Source organism: Aegilops tauschii, chromosome 2, assembly GCF_002575655.3.
Source record: "Aegilops tauschii subsp. strangulata cultivar AL8/78 chromosome 2, Aet v6.0, whole genome shotgun sequence".
Classification (NCBI taxonomy): domain Eukaryota; kingdom Viridiplantae; phylum Streptophyta; class Magnoliopsida; order Poales; family Poaceae; genus Aegilops; species Aegilops tauschii.
Window position 1 is genome coordinate 160,438,475 of NC_053036.3, and position 19,167 is coordinate 160,457,641.

The 19,167-nt window shown below is 42.5% G+C and overlaps 2 protein-coding genes across 2 annotated transcripts; both read right to left on the bottom strand.

The window, feature by feature from the left end:
- Positions 1 to 2,377: 2,377 nt before the first annotated feature.
- LOC109778864 (uncharacterized) lies at positions 2,378 to 3,259 on the bottom strand. Its single transcript, XM_020337451.4, has one exon. The coding sequence runs from the start codon at positions 3,034 to 3,036 to the stop codon at positions 2,689 to 2,691; it is 348 nt and encodes a 115-aa protein (XP_020193040.1). The 5' UTR covers positions 3,037 to 3,259; the 3' UTR covers positions 2,378 to 2,688.
- Positions 3,260 to 6,462: 3,203 nt separating this feature from the next.
- On the bottom strand, positions 6,463 to 7,346 carry LOC109778866 (small ribosomal subunit protein uS15z). The gene has a single exon (XM_020337453.4). The coding sequence runs from the start codon at positions 7,224 to 7,226 to the stop codon at positions 6,771 to 6,773; it is 456 nt and encodes a 151-aa protein (XP_020193042.1). The 5' UTR covers positions 7,227 to 7,346; the 3' UTR covers positions 6,463 to 6,770.
- Positions 7,347 to 19,167: the final 11,821 nt, after the last annotated feature.

Here is a 19,167-nt window from a genome sequence, read left to right on the forward strand (position 1 = left end):
CTAAGAAGACAAACGGAACCATTAGGGGCCTAGATAAAATGTTGTTTGCTGCTAATCTCACTTTCAAAATCATTATTAGCACTTAACAAAACATAACATATCAGAATTTCCTAACAAATAAAAAGCTATAGTTCACACTCTGTTTCTCTTTCAGAAATTACAAAGTATCATGTGAATGCCCAAGATGAGACATTATACATGCTATACTAAAAGTAAGATGGCATCAAACGAACTATGAATCCATTTATGATCTGACCAACACAGGGGAAAGAAACAACAGCTACCTGAATGATCGCCCAGACGGCGGCCGCGAGGGGCACCCAGTTAGACAATGGCACGACCCAGCACTCAACGAACCACGCGAAGAGGCCGAGCAGGATTAATTTTCTTGGAAGATACTGACTTGTCAAAAGTCAGATGCCATGACCAGATCTTGCCATCTTCAGATACCGATGCTAGATATGTCATGGTCCCTTGATACATGTTCTGGTTCGACTCTATATCAAGAAATTATTTAGTGTGAAGATTGCACATGTGCGAAATCCTGAGATTGTTTGCCAATGTTAAGAATAGGGAAAAGATAAAGAACAGAAATAATTCACTCGCTCTCCACAAGATCAGGTTGACGCCGTTCTGCTGCATGAGCGACAGTAGCACGTCCCGCACCGCCCGGAGCAGATCCCGCCGTCCCGCTCCCACAATTTCTTTATATGGGTAGGGATGGTTCAGAACATTTTTCTGGAATACGCATGAGCATGCGTATCATATATTAAAGAAGAAGCGGCAAAGAAGCCGGATAGAATGCCTTCCGGCCATCACAGGAATTAGCATCCACATCCACCAAACACACCCACCACGCGTACTACAATACTTGCTTCACCTAGGCCAACCTCATGCCCATGGCCATGGGGCAAGCCACAGATCAACCGAGCCGTGTCACAACCTCTGCCGAAGACCTCTACAACAAGACCAAAACTCGAGACCAACACAGACCAACGTACTCAACCCATTACGCCAAGAAGAAGTCGGCAAGTGGACGGCAGGGCCTGGACGGACCTAGAGACGGCATCAAGGGATGGTTCAGAACATTCAGAGTGGCCATTCCCACAGAAGATTTTGATTTCCTCAGAGCGATGATTAACCTAGCCAGCTAGTCATTTTCAGGCTTGGGACTAAAGCTTCAGAAAATCTCAAGGTTCCGTGATTCGAAGGTTATGTTCTCAAGACAGATTTGCATCGGTTTTTAGGACATTCACATCAGAATTCAAACTAAGAATCTCATAGGTCATCCCCACGCTGAGCACAACACTACTCATTCACATCAGAATTCAAACTAAGAATCTCATAGGTCATCCCCACGCTGAGCCGAGCACTACTCACCAGCGATGAGATCGAACGCAGATGGAGGCGCGGGAGAGGGAGCACGGAGATCCCAACCGGGAGCACGACCCTCCTTCCGAGTCCCCTCCCGGAGGATGAGCAGCGAGACAGAGACACACGGGCAGAGGTCCGTGCTGTTGCTGCAGACGAGGCCAAGGTCGGGGGCGGTGACGTCGTCTGTTAGGGGTGGAGAACCTCTCTCCCGTCGCGGCCCCCCTTCCGCTGCCGTACTCGAGGAAGAAAGGGAGAGGTGGAGGGCTAGAAATAGGCTAGGGCACGGGAAAGGGGAGGAGAAGACGAGAGAAATGGCGGCGGCGGCGGAGGCGGAGGCTTTGGAGGTTGCGTGCCAGAGCTGATGTGACGATGTGGGGTGAAAGAAAAGTAGAGGTTACCTTCCAAAGGAAGGAAGGGATCCATCGCTAGTTTTTTTTATACTTCGCCACAGTAAAGACGGGGACGAGCGATGCCGATGGGAGCCTGATGGATGCATTTTTTTGTCGTACATGCGAACGCGCGAGGAGACGCCTTTGATGCGCACGTTAATGTTTTGGATGCAACGGATCCATCGTGTTTGACCGGTCAACAAAGGTTTCCGACTCTGAAACACCACATCAATTCCTCTCGCGGTTGCATGTGTTTCCCGCACAAACAATTCATGAGCGTACCATGCGGCGGCCGACCATAATTTACATGTCACACGGAAAATTTGAGGTGGCAGTAGCCACCAGCTATTGTGCTATGCATTCAATGATCACAAGGGCATCGACCCGTTGGCTGGGCAGCTAGGGTTGCTGCCAGCCCACTCAAGTTTGAGTCCCGACTCAGACGCACAACGTTCAAGGAGTTTCTCCTATAAAAAAATACCAACAAGGGTTAGCCTTTGAATTGGTCTCATTTTTCACAAGCATTCTTGTTTTCACGGCTCTACGACACAATGGACGAGGGCAATTTACTGGCGAAACAACCGACCATTATAAAGCAGACAAAACGCAGTGTATTTACACTTCGAAACATGTAGCAGCTCGTCTTATTACACCACATGAATATGTCAGCACGCATCAGCCACCCGTCAGTGCATGCACACACCATCTCAATTCTGAACCAAGAATGAATAACCAACCAAAGAACACAAGATCCGGCACCAAAACTAGACCTCCACATTCTCAATTCTCAACCAACAATAACCATGCCACGGCCGCCCCATTCCCCCGCCGGCATCGGTCGCCGGCCAGCTGGCCGCAGTGCCAGCCACGCACGCTAGGCGCTAGCTGCATCTCGATCGCCAGCGATCTGATCGCTCGCTAATCTCTACTCGGCGGCGGCGCCTTGGTCGAAGTTGAGCGCGTAGCTCTTGGAGTCGTAGCTGAAGCAGGCCTTCCTCCTCCGCGCCCCGCCGCCGCCGCCCCTCCTCCTCGCCATGATCTCCTGCGCCACCGCCTTCCACCGCAGCTTCGCCCTGGCCGACCGCTCCTCCTGCGCGATGCGCCTGATCTCCTCCCCGCCCTCCCCGCTCAGCGCCCTGTACTCCAGCCGCCGGGCCGACGACGCCCGAGACAGCGACCGCCCGAAGCACCCGAAGCTCTGCGGCATGAAGTCGTCGTCCATCGCCGCCGCGGCCGGCATCGGCGCCGCCGTCTGGTGCACCAGGCTGGCCATGGGAATGCACGAAGCTAGCTAGCGATCACAGTACAGGAACAGGTGAGTAGCGAAGTATGGAGACGGGACGCGATCAATGCGGGGCTGTGATCTGCTAGATCCAGAGACGGATATATAATGGCTGCCCGGGCGCGGCGATGAACTGTCCGATCTCGAACGGCGCCATGGCAGCATGGCCCGAGATTAGGTGCCTTGTTTATTGGCCGCGGCCCATAAAGAAATGGCAAGGTGCGGGATAGCAAGTGTACCCGAACGTCCTTGTTTTTATCCTGCATTTGGCGCCATCAGGGAATTCCTGCCGGGCTTTGACTGCTCGCAACGTGACCCCATGTGTTTCTGATGAATGTTTTAAGAGTACTACGTTCGTAAAGTAAAATGACAGTGGTGATCACCAGTAGCTGTGAAGTAAACGCCCAACTGCACCGGATGAACTGGCCTATGTGTACAAATTAAGGAGAGCACGTAGTGAGGGAAAAACTCAAGCTTTCTAAGAAGCAGAAACTAGCAACTGCATCAAAGGAAAATGTACTCCCTCCGTCCCAAAATGTAACACGTTTTTTGACATTTTGGGATGGACGGAGTAGCAAGTAAAACATCCGGAGTGTGTGTTGCAAAGTTGCCTAGATGTTGATGCCAAAGTTGTCAAGTGTACAAGCTTATAGAATAAGCATGGTGGCATAACTATACCAGCAAAGCCAGCCGGTGAGAGTGGTCCAAAACCTAGAATATCACAAACATCAACAGGCAACGGCATCTCCCATAAACAAAAGCGCACACCGAGCACGATATCAGCAGCACAGTACGACAGTCGAGCCAAACCTCCCGACTTGAGTAAACCACCAGCCCTGACATGCATCTTGGTTGGCATCAACCCATGCTGCCGCAACCACTGATCAGCGGTCAAGCCCCCTAACCACGGCACTTGGAAATGTATGCAAGTTGAGGGGCAGCATATGCTGCCGATTAGTTTGAGATTCAGCCAACAAACAAATCTAAAGGGCAAGTGCGTACGATATCTCCAATCTATTCAGATCAAGCATCCAACTTGGTTGAGATCATGCACGCACCATTATTCGGGCCAGCCAGCGGCGCTGGTACCTGCTTCTGCTTGGTTTGGTCAATCATTGCAAAGGGTTTAGCGTTCGTGTTACAAAACATGCCTGATTGCTTCTTGTGCGGCACGCCATCTGAGTGCTGGACTAAATGGACAGGATAGCAGATTGGCAGATCACACACATCTTTGGCGTATGGCCACAGCTGAGAAGTGCTTGATGCTTGATTTCAGTTAAGTCATTACGGGCCAAAGAAGTTCAAAGGAAAAATATTTCCACCTGAAACAAGTTTGATTGTCCAAAGAAATATTCTGAACCCCTCAAAGCAAAACAATGATAGGGCTGCACCACATATTCACGAGATCATCACCAAGTAAGGTAAACAACACAATCAGGAACAAGAAAATGGTCTGAGCAATTGGTATATCACCAACCGAAAAGTTTGAACACGGAAACATAGTACGTGAAAAGACCCTTGGGTGCTAGGATAGGTCATCTAGACAAACAAATGTCAAACAAAATCTTCAACGCCTGTTAGTGCTACAATTAAAAAGACCCTTGTTTGCAATCATGTTAGTGCTACAACCGAAATGTGAGTGCCTGCTGCACATAGGCATCTGAAAGGAAAATAACATCATTCAAGTCCGCAGCTAACCTAGATTATAGAACTCGAACTCCAAGACCTAAGATTAACAGCATATAGGCAACAAAAGGCCTGAGATTAACAGCACAGACAGCAAAGCAGCTGCAGCTGCAAAGCTCATCATAGACAGCTGCAGCTGAAGCATAGACAGAACCACTATTTGGAACTTACATTTGGAAGCTATCTCATATTATCTGAACTTCCATCAAAGAAATTATGATACGGTCACACTAAACAATTAGGTCCTGGATCATTATGGGCTGGGAGGTAGATTTTTTTCAAGCAGATATTACTGTACTCCGAGCTTTAGTTCATGCACAGGAGTCAGGGCCAAGGGATTTAAAAGGAAAATATTTCCCACTGAGGCCTTGTTCGGTTGACAGGAAATTGGAGGGGATTGGCAGGGATTGAGGAGATTAAATCATCAACAAGTCAAAATCCCCTCCAATCCCTTTGAGAAGGGGTGTAACTGAACAAGGCCTGAAACAAGTTTGGATTATCCAAAGAAACATTTGGAAAGCTAATAACCAACCATGATACAATAGCACAACATATTCTCAAGATCCTCACCAAGTAAAGTAAACATAAACAACACAATCAATAACAACAAATGGTTTGAGCACTTGATATATCATCTAAACAATAATGTCAAACAAAATATTCCGATGCAATAATGTTAGTGCGACAATCTAAATGTGAATGTCTGTTGCACATAGGCATCTGAAATGTACTAAGTAACATCATTCGAGTTCACTGCTAAATTAGATTATAGAGCTCCAACCCCCAAGGCCTATGATTATCAGCATAGAGAAAAGAAAAGCTACAGCTGCAAATCTCATTCTCAAAGTAAAGAACCACCATTTGGAAGCTATCTGATAATTTAAACTTTCATTAGAAATTTTATTGTATCATTACGGGCAGAGGGGGGCTGATCTGCCATAGGAAATGCAATAGGCCAGGGTACTGATTCCAGGCCAAATAATAGTTCCAACGAACAAAGATACACAAGTAAAATCTCCGACCAAATACTGGTAGAGGTGCAAATTAATGAACTAATGATGTGATTTTGGCAAATTAGTTCATTTGATCAAGGTATTTATTGCAGGTTACATAATTACTGCCTACACAGGAAGCATCGGAACCAAGAACTACCTGGTATGCATCCTACATGGTATGAACAACTGATTTACTACTGATCAAACGTAGGAAGCGTAACAGAACAGGACATCGATTCCAGTCCAATAGTCCAAGGAACAAAGAAACGCAAGTAAAACCTCCAGACCAATAGTCCAAGAAGCAAAGAAACATAAGTAAAATCTCAGACCAATACTAGTAAAGGTGCAAATTATTGACCTAAGGTTACCCTCCACCCCTCTTCAGTTCAAAAGGAGGAACTGGTTTTGCAAAAGCGGTGTGATTTTGGCAAATTAATTAATTTGATTATGATCTTCATAGCAGGTTGATCATTACCGGATGAAGATTTCATCACTCAAGTTGTTAACGGTGCATGTTTCATGTTTGTATACTCATATAGGGTTATATGCTTAATGTTTAAGTTACAAATGATGCACATTACACAAGCACATGGATAGTAGCTCATTAGAAAGCCTAAACAAGAATGAAAACATTCCAAAAAAGACCTCTCCCCCTTAATTTGTTGATAGCCAGCTATATAGAAAGTAAATCTAGCCTGCATCAACAGTGAGCTCGCAACAACAATAAAACAGGATAAAACATGAAGAGTGCATTAGCAAGTTTCTTACTCCACTGCAGGATTTGTGACAGCAATACACCTACGAAGAGCATTACCAGCCTACTCGAAGTTAGGAAACCAACACATTGTAAATAGTCTCAACTTCCAAGGATCAAAACCTGATCCAGTCCCACTAAACTCTCGAAATACTTCTGTCCAGGCACACACGAGCGGTAGCTGATATGTTTAACAGCTTACAACCCCAAAAAGCATTGCTTACTACTTAACACAAAACCGAAGTCCAAAGCTGCAGAGAATTACGTCAAGGAACCGAAGCTTAACCGAATCAGGCGACGAGAGTGCTCGCGGTGGTGGACTCGTACTTCCAGGCGGCGGGCATCTTCTTGGTGAGGCGGTAGTAGCGGGTGAGGCGGTGGACCCGGCTCTCGACGAGGATGAGGCGGAACTTGGCGTCCACGTCCGACCTGTTCCTCTCCAGGTGCTTCCTGATCGCGACGGCCTTCTTGATGAGGAAGTAGAGGTCCTCGGGCATCTCCGGCGCCAGCCCGCGGGCCTTGAGGAGGCGCACGATCTTGGCGCCGGTGACGGCCTTGGACAGCGGGATGCCGTAGCCGTCGCGGAGCAGGGCGCCGATCTGCGACGGCAGCTGACCCTTCTTGGCGGCGCGGACGATGATCTCCTCCACGTCCGGCGCGGACGTCTTGACCCAGGCCGGGGCCTCCCGCTTGTAGGGGATCACCGAGGACGACATGCCCTTCCCGTTGCTGTGCATGCGTCCCATGGCGGCGAGCGGGGGGCGGCGGCGAGGAGGGAGATGGGGAGAAGCGGCTGTGGCGGCGGAGAGGGAAACCTAGCAAAAATGGGGCAGTACCCTTCCCTGCCAGAGTCAGTCTGTTATATCTGCTCGCGTTGCAAACTGGGCTTAGCCCATAATGTTTTGGACGCGAATACCGCGAGATCGGGACCCAATCTCCCCCTCGTTGACCCATCGGGGCGCCCTATACTTCGCGTTAAGCGACATCGGGAGCTCGCGCCTTTAGTGCCAGTTGGCAGTTCGGGCGCCCACGCGGCTGTGAACTGGGCCGGCCCAGCAAAAAGGCAGTGGATAGAGCTCGTTTGCGAGCAAAAACAGCCAAAAAATGGTTTCAACAGAGGATCGAACTCGCACCGTCCAGTAGCGAACGACAAGGGCTAACCAACTAAACTACACCGCACAACTAACCACAAGGTAGGGCGAATATTTAAAGTACATCTGTCGCCGGGCAATTTATTAGATGTAAACATTTATTGTAACGCTTTGATTTTTAAATTATTTGAAAACAGTTGGGAAAAAATTTCATGAATTACAGAAAAGTTCATTGGTTTTTAAAAAAGATCATGTTACGTAAAATTTCATCAATTTTGAAAAAAGTTCATCAATTTTTGAAAAATGTTCATCGATTTCAAAAAAAGTTCATCGACTTTGAAAAAAGTTCGTGATTTTGAAAAAAGTTCATCGACTTTTAAAAAAAGTTCACGATTTTGAAAAAAAGTTCACGGTTTTGAAAAAAAAGTTCACGGTTTTGAAAAAAGTTCATCGGTTTTGGAAAAAGGTTCGTCGATTTTGAAAAAAGTTCATCGATTTTGAAAAACCAAGATGCGGCTATATCTCCCACGTGTCGATGCACGACTTAGAGGCATAACCGCATTGTAGGTATTGTCGCAAGAAGGGTCATCTTCATACAATCCCATGTAATGAACAAGAATGGGATAACGAGAGTTGGCTTACAATCGCCACTTCACACAATACATAAATTAAATCATACATCATCCAAAATCCACACATAGACCGACTACGGTCAAATCCAAATGAAAATAAGATAACCCTAAATGCTAGATCCCCGATCGTCCCAACTGGGCTCCACTACTGATCATCAGGAAAAGAAACATAGTAACAACCACGTTCCTCGTCGAACTCCCACTTGAGCTCGGTTGCGTCACCTGCACTGGCATCGTCGGCACCTGCAACTGTTTTGGTAGAATCTGTGAGTCACGAGGACTCAACAATCTCACACCCACGAGATCAAGACCATTTAAGCTTATAGGAAAGGATGGTGTAATGAGGTGGAGCTGCAGCAAGCACTAAGTATGTATGATGGCTAATATACGCAAAGAAGAGCGAGAAGAGAAGCAACACAACGGTCGTGAAGCTAGAAATTATTAAGAAGTGATCCATAAACTACTTACGTTCATGTATAACTCAAACCGTGTTCACTTCCCGGACTCTGCCGAGACGAGACCATCACGGCTACACACACGGTTGATGTATTTTAATTAAGTCAAGTGTCAAGTTCTCTACAACCGGACATTAACAAATTCCCATATGCCTCATAACCGCGGGCACAGCTTTCGAAAGATAATACCCTGCAGGGGTGTCCCAACTTAGCCCATTATAAGCTCTCACGGTCAACGAAGGATAAACCTTCTCCCGGGAAGACCCGATCAGTCTCGGAATCCCGGTTTACAAGACATTTCGACAATGGTAAAACAAGTCCAGCAAAGCCGCCCGATGTGCCGACAAATCCCGATAGGAGCTGCACATATCTCGTTCTCAGGGCACACCAGATGAACACTACGTACAACTAAAATCAATCCTCGAGTTTCCCCAAGGTGGCGCTGCAAGTGGCTCTAGTTTGGACCAGCACTCAGAGGAACACTGGCCCGGGGGTTTAAATAAAGATGACCCTCGGGCTCGCGAAAACCCGGGGGAAAAAGGCTTAGGTGGCAAATGGTAAGACCAAGGTTGGGCCTTGCTGGAGGAGTTTTATTCAAGTCGAACTGTCAAGGGGTTCCCATAAATCACCCAACCGCGTAAGGAACGCAAACTCAAGGAACATAATACCGGTATGACGGAAACTAGGTCGGCAAGAGTGGAACAAAACACCAGGCATAAGGCCGAGCCTTCCACCCTTTACCAAATATATATATGCATTAATTAAATAAGAGATATTATGATATTCAAAAAAATATCCATGTTCCAACATGGAACCAACTTCGACTTCACCTGCAACTAGCAACGCTATAAGAAGGGCTGAGCAAAAGCGGTAACTTAGCCAAACAACGGTTTGCTAGAAAAGGATGGTTAGAGGCTTGACATGGCAATATGGGAGGCATGATATAGCAAGTGGTAGGTAGCGCAGCATAGAAATAGAACGAACAACTAGCAAAGCAAAGATAGAAGTGATTTCGAGGGTATGGTCATCTTGCCTGCAAGGTTCTCAGAGTTGTCGAAAGCTTGATCCTCGTAAGCGTACTCAACAGGTTCCTCGTTCACGAACTCGTCTCCCAGATCTACCCACAACGAGAACACAAGCAATGGAACCACAATCAATCACGGAAAAAGCACAAGCAACATGATGCAATACATGCATGATATGCGATGCATATGCGTGCTCCGGAAGAAAAAGGATGAACAAGGCAGTAACTTGGCAAACCAAGTATGCCACTGGAAAGATGAGATGATTTCGGTCGAAATCGATATAAAGATCACCGGAAACGGATGCACGGTTTGTAAATGGCAAGCAAAACAAGAATGACACGATTCTGCGATTAACAGCATGATAGCACTTAGAATACATCAAGTAACTATGGTACAGCACCCCAACATAGCAACAAAGCATATGACAGTAATATAAGGAGATGCTTGACAAAAGATGAACACTTAGCTATGGCTAGATCACACCATAATAGGTCCAAACAAGCATGGCAAAAGTGCAAAAGATATCAGCTTCACAGACTTGGTGAAATTACTGGACATGCATAAACAGCATCAGGTAGCAATGTTCAGAGCAAGCAAAACACATGATACAGGAACTTAACATAGGAAAACAAGGCATGGTATGAATCTACTAAATGCATAGAACAAAAGTCCCTTACTGACCATGAGCCAAAAAGGGGCAGAAGATATGATGGTACCCATGTAAACATAGCAAGTTTCGTTAACAGGTTTCAGACTTAACAGAAAACGGAACATGGCATTAACAACATTATGAAGGCATGTTGGTGAGCTTGATTCACTCATCACAAAGCAATGCATGACAAAACAAGCATACCTACAGCAATATGGCATGTTTATTAAGCTAACCATAGCAAGAGCAGGTTCATAGCATGTATGGATCAACTACAACAACCTTGGCAAAATTGAATATCATGCTAACATTCTGCCAGGAATATTTTATAGCAAAAGTAGAGCAATATTAAGACATGCTAGGGCACTCCATAATTGCAAACAGTGGTATGGATGGATAGAGCACAACTATATCTACAAAACATCCTTACTGAACATACTCGAAATAAGCATGCATCTCACTGTAGCCACATGGATACGTAGCAACAAAATAACAGCAGATAAAAGACGGCAAAATCCTGTCTCTGAAAACAGAAACATCACGAAGCCTAGTTTGCATGCTTGTGATAGTCACCACATAGATCATAAAAATACATGGCATACACCTCTGTAAAGATGGCGTGACATAGATCAAAACATCTGTAGAGCTCATGCCCATACGATGCACACATCAATTGCAACAAAAATAACAAATCACCAAGTTCTGATAATTAACAGCAGTAAACATCATATAGCACTCTTGCACCAGAGAAACCCCTCATGTTCATGCATATAATAACTCAACAACCGTGCGTCGGATTAAGATGATTTATATATGTAAAATGCTTAGAATTTTATCTAGTTTCACATTATGCCACTTTCATCCATGTTTAAAATGTTTAAATTGATGTTTGGTTTAATTTGCTAAATGCCATGCTAAAATGATTTATTTCATAACTAAATAACCGTAGCTCCATTTTAAATAAACTTTATATGTAAATGGGGTAGAAAAATGCATAGATTAACTTGGTGCACTTTATTTTCCTATTTAACAACAATAAAATATGGTTTTAGGCAGAGCAGTACCAAATCTAAAATATGGACATGAGGATTTTCCGGAATTGTTGTTTGTTGTTCCGGCCTCATTTAAACTTGCCTAAATAGTTAGTTTACTTATGCTTCACCCTTTTGCCATGTTTAATAACATTTAATATTGTTGGGTAGCTTAAACGAGAGCGAACTAAATAACTCGAATGTGGTGTTTCGTCAATATGCAACTCGTTGCAAATTGAGCTCCACTTAATTTGTAGTATTGTTTGTTGCACTTTGCCATGCCATGCTCATTAAAACGGACATGCATCATACTTGTTTGTGCATCATGCCATGTTTATGTGATGGTTGTTTACTATGTTGTTTGCTTCTTTCCGGTTTGCTTCTCTCATTAGCTTCAGTTTCATTCCGGAGTTGTGAGGATTCGTTCGACTACGTCCGTTTGTCTTCTTCATGGACTCGTTCTTCTTCCTTGCGGGATTTCAGGCAAGATGACCATACCCTCGAAATCACTTCTATCTTTGCTTGCTAGTTGTTCGCTCTATTGCTATACCGCGCTACCTACCACTTGCTATATCATGCCTCCCCTATTGCCATGTCAAGCCTCTAACCCACCTTTCCTAGCAAACCGTTGTTTTGCTATGTTACCGCTTTTGCTCAGCCCCTCTTATAGCGTTGCTAGTTGCAGGTGAAGATGAAGATTGTTCCATGTTGGAACATGGATATGTTGGGATATCACAATATCTCTTATTTAATTAATGCATCTATATACTTGGTAAAGGGTGGAAGGCTCGGCCTTATGCCTGGTGTTTTGTTCCACTCTTGCTGCCCTATTTTCCGTCATACCGGTGTTATGTTCCTTGATTTTGCTTTCCTTACGCGGTTGGGTGATTTATGGGACCCCCTTGACAGTTCGCTTTGAATAAAACTCCTCCAGCAAGGGCCAACCTTGGTTTTAACATTTGCCACCTAAGCCTTTTTCCCTTGGGTTCTGCAGACTCAAGGGTCATCTTTATTTTACCCCCCGGGGCAGTGCTCCTTCGAGTGTTGGTCCAACCCGTCAGCCACCGGTGGCCACCAGGGGCAACTCTGGGCTGGCCTACCAGAAGTTTGGACAAGCCGGTGTGCCCTGAAAACGAGATATGTGCAGCTCCTATCAGGATTTGTCGGCACATTCGGGCGGCTTTGCTGGTCTTGTTTTACCATTGTCGAAATGTCTTGTAAACCGGGATTCCGAGACTGATCGGGTCTTCCCGGGAGAAGGAATATCCTTCGTTGACCGTGAGAGCTTATAATGGGCTAAGTTGGGACACCCCTGCACGGTATTATCTTTCGAAAGCCGTGCCCGCGGTTATGTGGCAGATGGGAATTTGTTAATGTCCGGTTATAGAGAACTTGACACTTGACTTAATTAAAACGCATCAACCGCGTGTGTAGCCGTGATGGTCTCTTTTCCGCGGAGTCCGGGAAGTGAACACGGTTTTTGGGTTATGTTTGACGTAAGTAGGAGTTCAGGATCACTTCTTGATCATTACTAGTTGACGACCGTTGCGTTGCTCCTCTTCTCGCTCTTATTTGCGTATGTTAGCCACCATTTATGCTTTGTGCTTGCTGCAGCTCCACCTCACTACCTTCTCCTACCCATAAGCTTAAATAGTCTTGATCTCGCGGGTGTGAGATTGCTGAGTCCTCGTGACTCACCAGATACTTCCAAACAGTTGCAGGTGCCAACGATACCAGTGCAGGTGATGCAACCGAGCTCAAGTGGGAGTTCGACGAGGACCTTGGTCGTTACTATGTTTCGTTTCCTGTTGAGCAATAGTGGAGCCCAGTTGGGACGATCGGGGATCTAGATTTTGGGGTTGTCTTCTTTTCTTTTGGTTCCGTAGTCGGACCTATGTGTGTACTCTGATTGATGTATGATTTATTTATGTACTGTGTGAAGTGGCGAATGTAAGGCAACTCTTTATCCCATTCTTGTTCATTACATGGGATTGTGTGAAGATGACCCTTCTTGCGACAAAACCACAATGCGGTTATGCCTCTAAGTCGTGCCTTGACACGTGGGAGATATAGCCGCATCGTGGGCGTTACAAGTTGGCGCACAACTGACCACAAGGCAGGGTGAATATTTAAAGTACATCTGTCGCCGGGCAATTTATTAGTACACATGTAAACATTTATTGTAGCGCTTTGATTTTTAAATTATTTGAAAACAGTTGGGAAAAAATGTCATGAATTACAGAAAAGTTCATTGGTTTTTAAAAAAGACCGTGTTACGTAAAATTTCATCAATTTTGAAAAAAAGTTCACGGTTTTAAAAAAAGTTCATCAATTTTTGAAAAATGTTCATCGATTTCGAAAAAAGTTCATCGACTTTGAAAAAAGTTCACGATTTTGGAAAACGTTCATCGACTTTGAAAAAAAGTTCACGATTTTGAAAAAAAGTAGTTCACGGTTTTGAAAAAAAAGTTCATGGTTTTGAAAAAAGTTCATTGGTTTTGGAAAAAGGTTCGTCGATTTTGAAAAAAGTTCATCGCTTTTGAAAAAATAGTTCATCAGTTTTGAGAAACAGTTCATCGATTTTGAAAAAAGTTCATCGATTTCAAAAAAGTTCATCGACTTTGAAAGAAGTTCACAATTTTGAAAAAAGTTCATCGACTTTGTAAAAAAGTTTGCGATTTTGAAAAAAAATTCACGGTTTTGAAAAAAGTTCATCGGTTTTTGAAAAAGGTTCGTCGATTTTGAAAAAAGTTCATCGATTTTGAAAAAAAAATAGTTCATCGGCTTTGAGAAATAGTTCATCAATTTGAAAAGAGTTCATCGATCTTGAAATAGTTCATCAACTTGGAAAAAAAGTCCATCAATTTTGAAAAAGAGTTCATCGATTTTGAAAAGTGTTTGTTGATTTTGAGAAAAAATCATTGAATTTGAAAAAAGAGTTCATCGATTTTGATAAAAAGTTTGTTGAATTCGAAAAGGTTCATCAAAATTGCAAAAAAAATCGCACATTTACAAAAAAAGTAAAAGGAATAAGAAAAGTAAAGTGAAAAAAAAATAATAGGAAAAAGAAGGAGAAGAAAATGTCACGACCTGGAGAAATAGTAAAAGCAGGGGAAGAGGCTTATAGACACCAAAGTGGTTCGTTGCCAAGTGGTAAGTGCGTTGCTCTCGCAGACGAGACGTCCCACGTTTGAACCATCACACTCACCATTTTTTGATTTGATGCAGTTTTAACAGAAAAAAAAAGAAGGAATGGGCCGGTCCAGCGCGGCGTGGGGGTATGCGCCCGTTTGCGCGCAGCGAAGAAACGGGCGCAACAGGCACCATTTAGGATTTGCCTCGAGTCATCTGACTCGCTGAAGCGCATGACAGTATGGGCCGGCCCAGTTCGTGGTAGGTACACTGGCTCCTTTTCCTTTCTGTTTAAATTTATTTTTTCCATTCCATTTTTTATTTTATTTATACTTCTGAATATCCTAAACATATATATTACAAAAATTTATGTCGCATAAAATTTAGAAAAATGTTAATCATGCTTTGAAAAAATGTTGAAAGTGTATTAAAAAATGTTGACCATGTATTTAAAAAATGATGAAATTTCTTGATCATGTATATAAATATGTTAATCAAGCATTAGGAAAATGTTAACTAGCATTTCAAAAATGTTGAACAAGTATTCAAAAAATGTTGACCATGTATATAAGATATGTTGAACAAGTATTTGAAAAATGTTGATCATGTATTTGAAAAATGTTGAACAAGTATTTGAACAAAAATATTGATCATGTTTATATGTTGAACAAGTATCTAAAAAATGTTGATCATGTATATGAAAAATGTTGAACAAGTACTTGAAATTTTCTGAACAACTATTTACAAAGTAATGTTGATCATGTATATAAAAAATGTTGAACAAGTAAACGAAAAGGTTGAGCAAGTATTGGAAAAATTTTGAACAAGTATTTGAAAAAAAGTTGATTATGTATATAAGAATGTAGAGTGAAAAAGAGAAAGAAACAGAGAAGAAAAAGAAACAAAACCGGAGAAGAAGAACAAGAAAAGATTCAAAATGTCGGAGAAGAAAAAATGAAAGAAAATAGAATGAAAAAACAAAGAAAAACGGAGAAGACCGGCTCCAGTTTCCTCTAGTAGGCTATCCTACTACTAAAAGGTAACTGGACGTAGGCGGAGTGGTTAGCTGCGTCGGCGTACGTCCAAGAGACCAGGGTTTGATTCTGGGCGCCCCTTTTTATTCACTGTGTTCATCTACCTGCTTGTCCAAAAATGCTAGCTCAGTTAATATAAACTATAGGCGGCAAAAGAAAGTGAAGTTTTTTTAAATTTCAAACGTGGTTTATTTTTTACAAAATTAAATGTATTTACAAAGCCAAACATATCCCTAAAAAAAGCTGAACTTTCAAAATTTGCTAACAAACTTTTAAAGACTCGAACATCTTTTGAGAATCTGAAAGATTTTTGTAAAAGGGAAAAAACTTAAACCAAGAACATTTTTCGAAATGACAAACAACTTTTCCAAAATGTGAACATTTTTTAAAAAGAAGAACAAAATTGGCAAAAAAATGCACACTTTCTTAAATTGTCAATAGTTTTTTCAAAACGCGAAATTTTATGAAATACTCCCTCCGTCCGGAAATACTTGTCATTGAAATAAATGTATCTAGATGTATTTTAATTCTAGATACATCCATTTTCATCCATTTATGCGACAAGTATTTCCGGACGGAGGGAGTACCCGATAACTTTTTTTTCAATTTGAAAACAAAATACGAAAAAGTGGATTTTCTTAATTTGTGAATAAATTTAGAAAATAGGAACGTTTTATTGGAAATGCGGACACTTTTTGAATCTGAGAACAATTTTTGAAAACAGGAACATTTTCTGAAATCTGTGAACATTTTTTGAATTTGTGTACAAAACTAAGAAATGCAAACTTAAGAAATTTTAGACTTTTCTGAATTAATGAACATTTCTGGCAATGAAGTGAACAAATTTTGGAATAGTAAAACATTTTTCAAAATTCTGAACAAAATATGAAAACAGAAATAAAATCTGGAAAAATGAGCAAAGTTTATGAAATACAAATATTTTTAAATTGCAGAAAATTTGTTGAGAACAGAAATCAACTTGAAAAGGAAAAATGAAAGAAAATAAAGAAGAAAAGAAAACAAAAGAAAAAATGAAAGAAAATAAAGAAGAAAACAAAAGAAAAGGAAAAAAGGTGAGAAAAATAAAAAATAAAGATAATTAAGAGAAGTAGAAAAATCAGTTCAGGAACCTTGGTCCCAACACCAGTAGAAACCGTCCAGGAAACCAACTAGAAGGTTCCCAAAACCGGAAATGTGTATAAAGGAAATGTTAAATGTGTATAAAGGAAATGTTTCTCATATATACGAAAAATATATAGAAGGTGTATCAAAAAATGTTGATCATGTATTTAAAAAGTATATTAAAAATGTTTATAATATATACGAAAAATGTATAACATACATTCAATAAAAGTACAAATGTTCCTGGTTATAAAACATACATTTGAAAATGCTAGTTCTGTATACAAAAAAGGTGTGAATATAAAAGTATTCTTGATATATACAAAAAAGTACATTATATCTGAAGAAATGTTTATTTCCCGTAAAAAGAATCATGTTGTATTAGAAAATGTTGGCCATGTATTGAAAAGTGTTAATATTATATATGAAAAATGTTAAATATGTATTAGAAGCTATTAAATATAAAAAAATATGTACAATGTATATGGAAAAGGTAGAAATAAAAAATATAGATGTTTCAACAAATGACAATCATATATTTTTAAAATAAGAAGCAAGCAATAAAAACCAAAAAAGAATTAAAACCCCAAAAAATCCAACGCAGAAGAGTGGAAACAGAAAAACCAGAAAGCAACATAGAAAAAAATGAAGAATGTCGATGAAGTCCAAGGATGAACCAAATAAAAAGGAAGAGAAACAAAGAAAGAAAAACAAAAAACCGAGAAAGAAATAAGAAATTTAAGAAAAAAGAGAACACAGTGGAAACCATGAAAGAAATGAAGAAAATAGATGAAAAATGAAGAAAAACTTATAATAAAGAAAACCTATTAATAAACAGAAGAAGAGAAAGAAAAAATAAGGAAAAGGAAAAAAAGAATGGCAAAAGGCCAGTCCACTACTGAGCAAGCAAGAAAAAGCTTGAGGCGAGACGAGAGCTGCTCTTGCAGTAAGCGAGGTATACCTGTCGTGTCGAGCGGCGGCACGCAAGCAAGAAAAAGCTTGAGGCGAGACGAGAGCTGCTCTTGCAGTAAGCGAGGTATACCTGTCGTGTCGAGCGGCGGCACGACTATACCTCGCCTTTTTTTGAGTAATCTTGTAACCTTTATTGAATCAAAGTAAGGTCCATAGGTACAATAGTTGGGTCATGAGGATTGCGCAACCAAACATGCCTACCTAAGGGAAGATTACATGCATACTTTGCGAGATTGTGTGCCTCAAAATTGAAGTTTCTACGCTCAAATAAAAACTTGCAAGAAGAAAAACTAGAACTACGAGCTAATATTTCATGTGTGATAGCTGCATTCGAACAAAACATCCCCTGATTGATATCCTTGACTACGCCTTGGCAGTCGGAGGCAATAACCACGGCCTGAGCTTGAAGATCTTCTGCAAGTGCTATCCCTTCTCTGACAGCAAAAGTTTCTAAGATCGTTGGATCGACGATGCCGCCATAAACCATCGTAGAGGAACCAAGGTAGTGACCATGCTGGTCTCGACATAACGTTGGCACTGCTCCACCGCGCATGTTCCTCGCTATGGCCCCATCCACATTTACCTTGAAAGCACTATCTTCTGGAGCAATCCATCGTTGGGCCTGGGCCGTGGCCGTAGCGCTCGCCCCCCTGGGAGACCCGCTCGGGAGCAGGTTTAAGTCTGCTAGGAAATTATCCACAAAGTTTATGGTATGTTGCGGGGGTTGGAAGATTGATTCATACACAACTTTTCTACGTGCGTACCAAATAGCCCACGTCGTCTCAGCCATCTTCATGAACTCAGGTTGATTCAGCCTGCTTTGTAGCTCAAATATCCACCTTTTGGCGCTCGGTTCTTCCAACTCTGTCATCCTCGTTACCAAGCTCTCACCTGAAAGTGCCCACACACATCTAGACATTGTACATGAGAGCAAGGCATGACGCCATGAGTCCTGGCAGTCACACAAAGGACACGTGTTATGTGTCGCCATGTTTCTATGATGCAAAACGTCCGAAGGCAGCGAATGACGTGCCAATCTCCATAGAAAGATCCTGATTTTTGAAGGTATTGATAGCTTCCACAAAGCAGACCAAGCCCTTCCTTCCTCCTGCCCCGACGAGGCCCCCGGCCGGCCCTCCAGCGACTCTTCTCGTTGCAGCTTAGTACTCACCAAAAAATGGTATGCTGAACTCACAGCAAATCTTCCTTTTTTGTCCGGGTACCACGCCCAGAAATCCTCAATATTACTTGTGCAGACCGGTTTTTCAAGATGCATCCGCATCAAAATGACCGGACCAAGTCCTCGTTCCATGCACCTGTGGTTGGCTGTAATAGCTCCGCCACTTTCCTTGGTGGATTACTGACTAGAGACATTATAGGCCTTGGCGTGTGTTCTTTAGGGATCCAATTGTCCGCCCAAATATCTGTAGTCTGGCCATTACCGATCCGCCTTATAATTCCCTGTTTCATCACATCTCTTTCTTCAATTATCGCTCGCCAAATCTGGGAGGGACGGGGCCCCAGTTGAGCCTCTAGTAATGTTG

Coding starts and splice junctions, on each gene's coding strand:
- LOC109778866 (XM_020337453.4), bottom strand. CDS start 7,226: ATGGGACGCATGCACAGCAACGGGAAGGGCATGTCGTCCTCGGTGATC.
- LOC109778864 (XM_020337451.4), bottom strand. CDS start 3,036: ATGGCCAGCCTGGTGCACCAGACGGCGGCGCCGATGCCGGCCGCGGCG.